Source organism: Poecilia mexicana, unplaced genomic scaffold, assembly GCF_051168715.1.
Source record: "Poecilia mexicana isolate PSO_F unplaced genomic scaffold, ASM5116871v1 scaffold_22, whole genome shotgun sequence".
Classification (NCBI taxonomy): Eukaryota; Metazoa; Chordata; class Actinopteri; order Cyprinodontiformes; family Poeciliidae; genus Poecilia; species Poecilia mexicana.
In genome coordinates this window covers 12,918,521-12,931,300 of record NW_028263391.1, presented here as the reverse complement: position 1 = coordinate 12,931,300, position 12,780 = coordinate 12,918,521, and the positions used below count along the sequence as shown (strand labels likewise).

The window sequence follows — 12,780 nt, the reverse complement described above, 5'->3', positions numbered from 1 at the left end:
TCAGCCTCTCTTCCATGACTCACCTCTCAGGCCTGCACCAGTCAGCAGAAAGCTGCGGTCGGGCCTGCTTGCATGCCCCCATTACCCATTTCTTCTGTTCTTTGATAGGCCCATAAATCTCATTGTGTTTAAGTCTTTTTGGACATCATAATCCCTCTTCCAGTAAGTCCTCTTTTGTTTTTGTTTTTGTTTTGCCTTTTTTCACCGAGGCAAAAAATTTAACAGGTTATCACTCACTTGTCCCGATGATGCAATCCGCTTGCTGATGATTATCTCTTGCAAGACTAAGACTTTTTAAAGAACTATTGTGAAGTATAAATTCAACTACGAACAACAACTCGCTGACTCAGCTGCGGTTTCTCGCAACTTTTAGCCAGGCTACTGTTCTGCTTTGCACCGGAGGTGGCACAACAAACTCTAATCAAAGGGAAAATTTGGTTATTTTAAAGAGTAAAAAAACATGGGGTAGGTTATGAACTGTCAGTATCTTCAGGGTAAGGGGAGTCAGAGCCGTCTCTGTTTGGAGAATTAGAGAAAACTCCTCATGAAAGAGTCGAGATAACAGCATAAGAGTGCCAAATCAAGCGTTATTTTCAACCATCCAAGCAGCTGTAGAAAACCACAGTATTATTGTTGCATTAGTTGTTAAAACACTTTTCCCCCCCAATCAAACAACTTCATTCTGTCGTGCTAAGTGGCTGGGTTATGGACAGATTGTAGGGTTCTGGGTTGTTTTATTGCAGAACTACTACATAATTGAAACACAGAATTATCCTTTCCTAAATCAGTCTGGAAGGGATTTTGATCCATGTTTTCAAGAGTCGGTGCAAATCCAGTTACAGATGAAAAACAGTACAGTTGAAAGAAGATTCACTCTGGCTGCTATCTACAGGAAATGCTGACTGCCTTTAAATACAACTCATAAACACACTTCATGACAAATCTTTGAGCCTAGCGATCTTATTTGGAGCACTTGAGTCCTTCCTGTCACTTTACTTTTCCAAGCATCTCTGGCTCTGTCTTTTTAAGTGCTTGATTAGAAAGTGTCTAGACTTCCTATGTCAATACTTGAAGTTGCTTTACCTCTTATTTTCGTGTTTTCAACGTTCCATTGTGGGTAATCGAGTATGAATGCATTTGCCGCCCTTCTCACACACACTGTTTCATCATCTTCCCCTTCTGCATCTGTCTGAATAACACTTTACACAGGAGGAGCAATTATGGTCTGAGTCAGGGCCATGAATCTGGATGAATAACAAAGCAAACCATCCAACTCTGGGGCTCCCCCGTCGCTTTTGTCTCAAATTGGGTTCAGGTTTCCCTCGCTGAGATCAGAGTCTGGCCAGTTTCGTGTGGATGGAGCACAAACACTCACACAGAGCTACTTTGCTCCTGCAGGACTTGGGTGGGCCTGGTTTCCACTGTCCTGGGAGGTCCAAAAGGTAGACAGTCCTGTCTAAGCCAGACATTACAGTAGTCCGGTGGGTCCGGTGAAGCCAATTGTTCCCAGTCTTCTCCAAGGAGAGCAGGATTGAAAGTACAGATTCCTTCCTGGAAGACTGAAGCAAGGGAATACCTCCTGGTTATGGTATTTTGCCACATCATCATGCATGGTGGGCTTTACGTGACCCACCATCTGCTGCTCAGTAATACAGATGTCAGACCATACCTCTGCCACTTCATAGCCACGTCAGTCATTCTGGGTTGTTCATGGAAGAGGGCTTAGATAAAGCACAAAGGGGGGATCAAACATGTGAGGGGCCTAATTGGTCTAATTAAATGTGTGTTTGATCTCTGAGTCCTCCTCCCTCGTTACTTCAGAGTCCTCGGCCAAGTGCCACAGGAAGCTTCCGGGCGCGAAAGCCGATGTGAGTCACTGCTGCCCCTCAGTTGGTCTCCGTTCTCCCCGGGGAGCCCTCCATTGACAGAGGCAGTAAGCTAGGAGTTAACTGAACACAGCTCCATCTGTCACCCAGGAACGGCAGGCAGAATCTCAGAGGGGAGCTGTGGAGGCTGGAAAGGTTCAGTTTTTTTTTTTTTTTCAAATCTGCATTTTCTATAAGTCCTCACTGGCGACTGCTGTGGCATCCAAGTGCTTCGTTTCTGCAAAGATCTCATGTCAGTCAAAACATGTGGGCGCATCCAGTTCTCTTCTGATTATAAAACTTCTCTCTCTGTGCTCGCCTTTGTCTGCAGCCAGAACAACAACTGCTGCTTGTGTGACATGTTCTGCTGTACTTCTTTATTGCAAGCACACTCTGTTGTGCTTCTGTAAGACGCTACAGACTTTTCGAACATCTCTGGGGATTTTCAGTAGCTGCATCTGCATCCCATTGTTGAGTAAATTGTACAGAAGCTTCTGGACCTAGAAATCCATATACATGTAAAAATGTTTGCACAACACTGTTAAAGAGACTTATAGATTTTTGCGACGTGGAAGTTAGACCATAATGTATGATTTCAAACTTTTCCACCTTTATTGTGACATTATGTTGTGCAGAGCTCAAGAGAAAATCAGTTAGTGGGGAATTGCATATACCTGCGTATTTTAAGAACCCGCTGATTTACTGTCAGCATTAATTTCTCTTTTGTTTTCCAGTGATGTGGTTGTATTAACTGTCATATAGTCCTGGAGTCCAGATAAAGGCAATCTGGAAACCTTTCAACTTTAACTACTCTCTAGAGAAGTTGTGATAAAAATCTGTAAGTCACCTGGAAGGTTTTGGTCAAAAACTGCTCTGAGTTTATAACAGTTTAGAATTTCATCTACCTTTTTTTGAAAACCTCACTTTCAAATCACAATGCTACCCACCACCATGTTTTGACATTAAAAAAAAAAAAACATTGATTAATGAATGACTCCCAGTATGTATGAATGCGACAACTTGGCTGGGATTCAGCTCCATGGGAAGTATTGAGAATTAACTGTGCTGCAGAAAAGTTCTCGAAGCACACTTTGTTAATCTCGTAAGCCTGCCATCATACATTTCTACTTCAGAGCAGAGAAGAGGCAGAGGAAAGGCAGCGGAGGTCAAGACACGACGGACGGGGCCGACCAATAAAAGCATCACGGCTCGTCCGCAGAAAGTGTTTGTGTCATTTGACTGACAGGACTCCAGATCTAACCTTCGCCAAAGTGTGTCGAGGGCATTGGTGGGGAGCTGAAGGGGGTAGCGCTTGTCATCCTCGTTGAGCTTCATTCAGCTGATCCAGGAGCGTCAGATGCCAGTCTCAGTGAAGGAAACTTCATTTTTAAGACAGAGGAAGGTTTAATGGTTCTCCTCAGTCATTTAGGCTGGATTCTGATTCTGACAAAGTCACTCTTCTTATTATTATTTTTTTTTCCAGTTCCTTAAAGTGGTGAATCAGTTTGTTTCAGTTTAGTCAGCAGCATTAATTCTGGTAATATATAACAGGCCTGTTTTTTTTTTTTTTTTCTTTCTTACAATGAGATATTCAGTCCACTCCAATCTCAGTTTGAATCTCTCTAATTTATTCCAGTACACTTCAGCAATCAGTCAGGAAATGTGCTAAGACAGAAGACATGCTCGAACCCCAGGCTGCACCACCTTGGACCAATAGCCAATAAATGTGCTGCCTGCTCTACCGCTATTGGGATTTAACAGTCGTGGTTTATCCATTTTATTCTCTGACTATTAAGTTGTACTAAACTGGCTAATGGCCTACTTCCTTCCAGCCTCTGTAAAGTGGCACTTAACAGCTTTAAAGGTTTTGAAACATACAAATACAGTCGTTTTTAAGTTCCCAATATATCGACGTCGACGAGTTTCACAAAACCTCCTTATTCCATTATTCTGTCCAACTCTTGTTATCTAGTGCTGTGCAAAAGTTTTAAACTAAGCCTTTAAGAATACCTGAAGAACTTTTGAACAAAACCACTTTAAAAGGTTACAAGAAAGTGTTACTTCCTTGACGGAAAGTGAAGGGATCACACTCAGATGGAATCTGTGGTGCAGCACTTTGTTATTATTCTAGTTTCCTGATCAAAATTTCCACTATAACGTAAGACAGCATGCACTGCCAATACGCCTCTGATAAGTATGTATCAATAGCACTATTTATTCGAGTTGGGTACTCCTGCCAGCTCTTTATCTTGAACTCAGTTACTGTGCTAATGTGATAATACTTTGTGTGTTTTCCTGTAATATCTTTACAAGGTTTATAGATATAGAGAGAACCCTTTGCACCATTGCCATGACCCAGAGTCCTGGTATCATGCTTAACAGTAGGTGGAAGGTGCAGTTTATTTAGCATATTCAAGCATTTTCATTACACTGAACACAACCTGTGATGTTTATTGCCTAAAAGTTCAGTCTTAGTCTCATACAGCCAAAGCACAAAGTCCCAGAGTTCAACAAACTCCATGTTTTTGCTTGCTGAAGTAGGACAGGACAGGCTTTTTATTGCATGCCTACTAAACATGATATATGGTATATAGATGGTGTCCAATAGTTGCTATGGAAACTTGGTAACTTCTTTGCTGCAGTTCTCTGACAGTGAGATTTTACCTCCCTCACCGTCCTGCTCACTGGGTGGTAAAGGAGGTGAGACAAACGTCGATCCTGTCCAGTTTCTAAAAAAAAAAAGGCCTCCAGTGGTGCCGTATTTATAACCCGGGGCAAACGTAAGCTAAAAATAAAAATGAAAATAATAATAATGTTTTAACATTAGACGTTAAAACTAAACCAATTTTATTTAACTTTTCAGCGTGGGATTAAGCGTCTGCAACAAATGGCGAATTTAGTTCACAGTGTTTTACACAACCTTGCCAAATATTTGTCCAAATCTCTATAATTAGTTGTCATACTTGTCCTAATAAATGTTAGTATAGTATTAAAATATAGATTCCTTTTTAAATACCAGAGATTTGTCTTTTAGCTAACAGAAACCTGTTCCAGCCCCACCTTGTCACAGTGTTAATAGACAAAGTCAGTTGTTTTAAAAGGGATTCGAAGGCAGATTACTGACACGACAACAGGTGTATTAGACTGTGAATCATAAACAGGGCTGAGGTTAAATAAATAACTCTGTCACGACGACAGAGATTAAGATCTTCGTGTTTCTGTGGTCGCATCGCCCAACCTGTCCTTTCCAATATGCTTTACAACAGAGAATTGCCCAATTCCACTCAAGTAGCATCCCAGTGTCAGCCATGACACATTTGCCTGGGAGAGGGTCCAGATCCGAAACACGGGGGCCGTCTCCTGCAGAGTCCAGCCTCCAAACACTGGCTGCAGAATGGCCTGGTTCCAGCTGAAAGACAGACATAAACACTCCGTGGGTTTAAACGTGGAAATCCAACGGGCCTGTGAAATGTTTCGTCTCTGATCTCACTCTTTCCAGCATCCCTGCACTCCACGCAGAGGGGGATGGGGGGCGGGGGGGAGCAGTAATAACGGCCTTTTAAATGTCAAATCAGCACCATTTGTGAATGCTGGGAACACAGGAGCTTGTCAGAACCTTCCTCCTCTCTGACCGGGTCACGATTGGTGGTTTTTACCCTGCCTCCTTGACTTATCCCCAGACAAAAGAGTTACTCTGAAGATTGAAGACGGAGTGCAGTGAACTCCTCAGAGCTGTGGTGATGAGTAATGGCATGGGCTTGTGAGAACCAGCGTCGGGGGGCCGTTTGCGGTTAAACATGAGCGTGTCCCTACATACCACTGCTCCTTTTCCCATCAGCGCACCCCCACCTCCCTTACACCAGACAACCCCCTCCAGGGCGTAGACAGCACATTCCATCTTTATCAATAGAGCAAGATGGAAAAAGGGACGATTTATGAGGTAATACCAAAACTGCTGCCTGTTACAGTGAAGCCACATGTTTCTGTAAACAGTTAATAAAGCACCCTTTTTATTTTTCAACTTTAAATTCATTCTTTTTACAAAGTTGTGCTGCCATATTTATTTTAATAATATATTATTATGAAATATTTCTGATATAATAACTTGACCATTTTTAGCAAAGTTGTCAGTAAAAAACAATCCATTATTAAACTAAATCAAAACTCATTTTTCAGTTTAATATTTAAAAATAAAGCATTAAATGACAAAGTTCTCAATGATTTTTAGTGCAGAAAAAGCTGACTGAGACATTCTCTCCCCTCCTTTTATTTATTTATTTTTTTTTATAACTGGTTGTAGGTTTATGGAGTGCAAACGAAGAAGCAGATAAATGCCACAGCACCCCCTACTGTTCAAGCCTCTCCGTTTTGTTTTCATGCTGTTAAATTTCAGCTTTTTCCATTTTCTCTCCTCTGAAAATAGCTGGTCTAAAACCGTTAAGTTGTTTTCTACTGCTGATAAAATGTTTACACCACAGGTTTGTGCAAATGTGATGACTGTTGAACAGACGCTCAAAGGCCATAGAGAGAAAAAAAAAATCCTGAAGGCATCCTTTGTGTGATTTTTAATGTAGAAACATTACATTTTTATGGGGGAAGTGGTGTGAAAAAGAGATTTTACAAAGTGTAGAAATCAAATTAATCAATTTTCCAATTTAAAATACACAATTAATCACTTTAGATGTGAAAAGCCCACATCGCCTCTTAGTAATTTACAGTTACTGTTGTGCAATGTCTTACTATATGTAAAGAATTAACCAAACTGAATCCTATATTGTTATTCACACCAGCTTCTCAACAGGTATCCTTTTTCTGATCTGTTATTCTGAAATTTTGAGGAGCCTGTGTGAATTGTAGCCTCTGTTTCCTGTTCTTAGCTGACTGGAGTTGTAACTGGTCTGGTTTTCTGCAACTGGGACCCATCAGCTTCAATGTTACGCGTTCAGAGATGGTGTTTTGCATCTCCTGGTTGTGAGGCTTGATTAATCGAGTTTGAGTTATTTTCATCTTACATATGATATCAGCAAGGCTGTTTTTTTTTGTGTTTTTTTTCACACAACTGCAGCTCAGTCTTTTGACACACTTAAGCAAACCTAAACCTTCTTTCTTCTCCATTCTGATGCTCATTTCCAACTTCAGCAAGTTGTCTTTATGAACTCTAGATGACTAAATACACTGAATTACTGCCATGCGATTGGCTGAGTTGCAATCTGTGACAACTAGCGATAAAACAGGTGTATCTAATAAAGTGGCTGCTGAGCATAGCTCTGCTAGTGATTTCTGGATCCGGAGCAGAGTTTCTTCCAATTGAATTTTTCCTGAAAAATCTGCAACGGAAAGCATCCAGAAAGCTTCCTGAAAGACACGTGTTGTTGTTGTTGTTGTTGTTGAAAGCTGCCTGCTTAAGAAAGCAGAGAAAACATCTACGGAGATTGTAGAGACTACTGAAATTAGGCTGAGAACTGTCCAGCGTATTATTTAAATATTAGAAAATATTCCAAGAAATCACTGCATTTCATACAATTTTTAAGGAATATGTTGGAACCCTTGTTTTCTGGTGCATTTGGTAAAATGGCATAATGGGAAACTTTTTGCAGAGAATTGGAGGCAAAAACAAATTATCTTTGAGGATTTCCCAAAAATGATTAGAAGTTGGAGGATAATGTGATGTTTACAATTTTGCTAATTGGATAGACTTTCAGCTGCTCCTTTCATTAAATAAAAATCAAATTAAAGCTAATTTGAAGGATATTAAATATCTGGAAAAAAAACTGAAGCAGTCTTATCCCTTAAACTGCACAATAAATATTAGTTTGGACCTTTTAGCCTTTATCACAATTATAAAAACAAATAGTACATATTAAACCATCACCTCTGATCACCAGTAAAACATTTAAGCATCACCAGTAGCTTGGCTCCACTTCATTTTGCACCCAGTGAAATAATTCTCACTGGTTTGATTGTTCATTTGTGTTTTTGTTCCTCTTCAGGGAGCTGGCGACAGTTTCATCGGAGCGCTGGCGTTTTACCTGGCTCACCACCCTGACATGCCTCTGGAGGAGATGGCACGCAGAGCCAATCAGGTGGCAGCGGTGAGCGTGCAGGCCGTCGGCACCCAGACGTCATTCCCGTTCAAACGGGACCTGCCGGCCGATCTGTTCTGAGACATTTCTCTAACTGAACCGTGTCTTAATTGACTGAAGCGTCTGAACTCACAGCTGCACTAAGAAACTCAAAACAATGTATTTAGTGGACATAATTTATTGAATTAACCCAAACTGACAAAATTTCACACGTATTCGAAAATAACAATTTGACATATTTGATACAACAGGAAGCTTGTTGCTGGTCCTTTCTTCTTCATGTTGAACTCTTCTGCAGATGTTTTGATCAATTCTTGAGCTCTTCCATTAAACAGCAGCCAATCAGAATCCTCTTCCAGCTAATGCTCTGTATAATCCGTGTAAATAAAACTGTTCATAACATGTCCATATTCATTGTTGCATTAAATCGATCTGATTTTCTTCTTCTCAAAGAATAAGACGTGCTTCTTCACTGCAGTGACAGAGAAACAGAATGAAACAGGATGAGAAATCAGGACTCAGCACTGGAAGTAAAAATAACACAAGCTCAGTAAATTAAGTTCTTCTGCTGGAATTTCGTGGTTGAAATGGAATCGCAGATTCACCAATCAATGTATTCTCTTTGATCAGCTGGTCCTTTTTTTATTCTTTGTATTCCTTAAATCCATCAAATGTAGTAACTCCCACAGTTTGAATCAATAAAAAATAAAATCAACCAACGGTATGTACTATGATGCTCTCTTATCAAGTTTATTAAATAAAATCCATAGGTACAGCGACAATAATGCAGACAAATCCAGCACAGACTCAGTGCGACGCATGCTGCATTTAGGACATTAATGTACTTTTTTGCGAGGAAAATTGGGAAACCACATTCTCTGCATAATCCAGTGGTACGGTTAAGGGAGAGGAGAATATGGATATTGGACTTCCTAAAGGTGCTTTTGAAGGAAGAACTCTTCCTCACCTTTGGTATTACACATGGAATTGTTTGTGAACCAAACCAGCAACCTAGTTCCAGGTTAGGTCTCAGCTTACCAAACGGGTCATGTTTTCGCAGCACCAGTTTCTCTCTGAGCCGATTCCTCTTCGTGTTAAAGAAGTATCCTGTCCCAGCAGCGCTTACCATCTGCACCAAGATGGTCCTGAGGGAAAAAGAAACGGGTGGATTCATTACCAATGTCTTTGAACACTGCAGATTTAACCCATATGTAACTTTGGTCAGAAGTTTACACACTCATCGTGGACATGAAGGACATTAATTTTCATCTTTTATTAATTAACTGAACTGTTCCTTTTTCCAAATTATTATACCAAAGGCAACAGCAAAAACAACCAGATGCGGTCATAAATCTGAATTATTTGTGATTTTATTATAACCTAGTTGAAAACTTCCTAAGCAGGGTCAACAAAATAAACATAATCAACAACATATTTTTTTTATTTGCTTTAATTTGACAAAATCACAAACAAGAGGCTTGACAACCACCAGTTGGTGATCATGATTGACCGAATTTGCTTGTTTCTCTTTCCTAGCATGAAAAAAAAACATTTCCTTGGCAAACCCAGGACAATGAATGTCTAAATTAATTAAATAATGATTTAACAAGAAGTTTAGCTAGATTTGTACACGTTGGGAAAGTAGCAACTGCCAAGCATGGTGGTGGCACCATCAACATGTGGGGTAGTGGTTCAGGGGTGCTGAAACATATCAACAAAAATAATTTGATGACTTGGAAGAAGGGATGCTTCTAAATGTTTCAACTTCGTCTCAAATTAGCAGCTTGAGAGCTAAAACGTGGACATATTTGTGTTTTCCAACAGAATAAAGAAACCACACATCCAATCTGGTGTTGATATTTGGCCAAGTCAGTGATCAAGAATGATCTGACCTGACAAAAATTGATGGGCTATGCTTAAAAAACAGTCGGTCTCAGGAAATCATGTCAGATGTTTAGTGGTGGCAACAAAAATGTGCGTTCGGAGTGCAGCCTGTAAATGTTAATAATTGCATGCATCATTTTTACCCTTCGTAGATCCGAAAAAAATAATTTACTCGTTACAAAATGGCATTCGTATCTATGATGAGTATGTGTCAACATCTCAACGCTTTAAATATAAACAATCGTTTCACTTACTTGGATTTTGCTTTAGCCACTGAAAAAAAGAACAGAACATGTTGACTTTAATAAGCTTTACTCAAGAAAAACAACGTGTTTATCCTATTTTTCAGTCTCCTTAGCTGTGAATAAATAGTTAGACCAGCCTATATATTTGTAGTGTAAGTAAAAGCTGCATTTAAAGAATCAGTGTGAATATCCATCAAGCTATATCTCAGAGATTATGCTAACTTTAACGCGTAAATGTGGTGTAAATGTTGCCGTAAACAATAAGTAAATTTCAGAGCTTAGACTAAAACCAGAAACTCTATATTATGTCTTTCATACTCACAGTTCACGCTGGTAAGAAACATTTTTCTTTTTAATTTACGAAGATAATGTGAACAAATAAGTTAGCATCAACAGGGGTCACATTGAAGTGTTGTACATCCAGTGCAAGAAAGGCACTTCCGGTATCTCTTAAAGGCGCAGTACAGCAGAGCATCATTGAGGGAGTACAGCAAGCATACTCGTCTTAAACGAGGATATATTCAGTGAGCTTAATGTTATGTGCGAGAACTTAACATTTGTAAAAATGTTTTACAACTCCATCACCATTAAGAGAAAACAGATCTAAAAACTAATGGAAATATTTCACCAACTGCTAAGAAGGGGATAAGAAAAAATAGCTGCAGGAAATCAAGTGCATGTTTTATAGGACAAGAAAATTTAAGAACTTTAGGAAAACAAACAAAAAAGACACTGGAATGTCCCAGACCTTCAGTAAAATCATGTCACTCCAGTGAAAATGAATGGGCCTGAAACTAATAATGTCACCATGGAAATCCCCTTGCTGTGTTGTAACTGAATATTGTCACCACAGTGAAACAGTGGTGCAACAAGTGTTTCAACCTACCCTCAAGGTTGATTGTATAACTCATAAGACCACTGTGGTGATATTTTAACAGGGTTCACTCATGCATTTTTACTTCTTTGTGAACTCATTGATCAACGCATCTACAAAAAACCTGAATATTTTAATACATGTTCTTGAAAAGCAATCAGAACATCAGTGTTTATGGAGGGCCATAGTATAAATTGTTGCTTAGGAAGACATTTTCAGGGAACTAAAACATACAGTTTTTATTGTTGTTGTTTTTATTTATTCGTTAATTTATTGCTTAAAGGTATGTTTGAGTAAATTTACTTCCCTATTGTACTTATTTATTTATTATTTATGTCAATTTTAAGTTCAAGACAGCAGTGGAAAAGTTCAACCAGATGCATGTGGAGGTTAAAAAAAAACTTCAGAAGGACAACATTCATCACAGCAGCTGGACAAAGGGTTCAAAACCATGAGAAAAATCTCAGCAATTCTAAACATATTTTTCACAAATTACTTTGAGAACATCTCCATTTAAAAAAAAAAAAGAAAACCTTTAGCATGTAATAAAAAGAGAGATTAACTGTATTATGGAAACCAAGAATTTGGGCTATTTTCAGAGAACATAGGAGCAGGTCAGCAAATTTCCAGGAACTGAACCAAAAATTACCTTGTACATTCCTTGTACACTCATTTGCGCTTACAGCAACATTGATAAGTGGTTGTACTTATTCTTTAAGACCCATGAAACCAAATGTAGTTTTTGTGATTTTCTTCAATGGTTCGCTAATTCACCCTCCGAGTACGTCATTCAGCTCTTTATATTTCAAATTGGTGTGTTCCTGGAAAGGGAATAATGTCTTTACTTTATTGGAAAAGCTTTAATGTTTAAGAACCCTTATAAAAATAGGGGTAAGTATGTCTGTTCAATCACAAAGGGCCCTTCAGCTACAATTCAAGTATTAATTTTATTACGTTCTCAGGATAAAAAAAAACAAAACCTTGCACTAATTGGCTATGTTCTCCAACGCTCGTGCTTATTAAAACGGAAGCTCCAGTGTGTGTGGTGTGTGTGACATTGTGGTCTCACAGGTACTGAGATTAGATAGAAACAAGAAGTACTAAGTAAACAGGTACAAATGAGGCAAAATGCAGCTGTAATAGTGAACCCAGGAGGGGGAGAAGCCAGGCATTAAAGCGGAAATGAACATGAATGTTATTGGACGGGGCCGAGCGGCGCTGTAACCAGGCAGGGAGCAGCTGTCAGGATGTGTGTGGAGGAGCCTGCGTCACTAAAGGATAATTCTGAGAAGGAGGCTGAGACCACAAGCTTCGTCTCTCCTTCTCATCCTCCTCTTCCTCTATCAACACCCCACCCACTCTGCACTCTCCACTCCGGACGTTCGCTCCTCTTTCCGTCTCCCACTTCAGCACATGGACGGATGCTCATCACTCTGTCTCACATGCTCTTCCTTTTCATTCATAACCCAGTTATGTCACAGTTTCCCTCTGCTTTATTTATTTATTTTTTTAAGTAACTCTAATCTAGAAGGGGCACAGCATGACAACAGGTAATTGGCTATTCATTTTCAAACCAGTTCTGGGAAATCAAAGTCTAAGTTTTAGTTGGTGAATAATTACCAAAAATGAAAAGTTTAATAAAAGGCTTTTGGTTTGAAAACTACAAATCTCATTGAAAGTATTCCTCGCTTTAAGTGAGTCTCAGTTTACTTCATAAAGCTGTCAGCTAAATGTGTTCACCTTACAATCCTAACCTTTTACGCACCTGTTGTAGCTGTAAATGCTAACAGCAGGTGACTAAGTGTGCCAATAAATTCTTACCATGATGT

The 12,780-nt window shown here is 39.4% G+C and overlaps 2 protein-coding genes across 3 annotated transcripts in view; one reads left to right on the top strand and one right to left on the bottom strand.

Annotated features, from left to right (window-relative positions):
- rbks (ribokinase) overlaps positions 1-8,356 on the top strand; it is a 35,427-nt gene extending 27,071 nt beyond the window's left edge. For both annotated transcript variants that reach the window (XM_015006485.2, XM_088002321.1), the window contains one exon: positions 7,856-8,356. In XM_015006485.2, the coding sequence (XP_014861971.1) occupies positions 7,856-8,029 (174 nt within the window). In that variant the 3' untranslated portion in view covers positions 8,030-8,356. The remainder of the gene's footprint in view (positions 1-7,855) is intronic.
- Positions 8,111-10,539, bottom strand: mrpl33 (mitochondrial ribosomal protein L33). Its single transcript, XM_015006486.2, has 4 exons — positions 10,400-10,539; positions 10,087-10,105; positions 8,987-9,093; positions 8,111-8,420 (listed from the first exon to the last, which is right to left on the bottom strand). The coding sequence occupies exons 1-4, from the start codon at positions 10,419-10,421 to the stop codon at positions 8,371-8,373; spliced, it is 198 nt and encodes a 65-aa protein (XP_014861972.1). The 5' UTR covers positions 10,422-10,539; the 3' UTR covers positions 8,111-8,370.
- Positions 10,540-12,780: the final 2,241 nt, after the last annotated feature.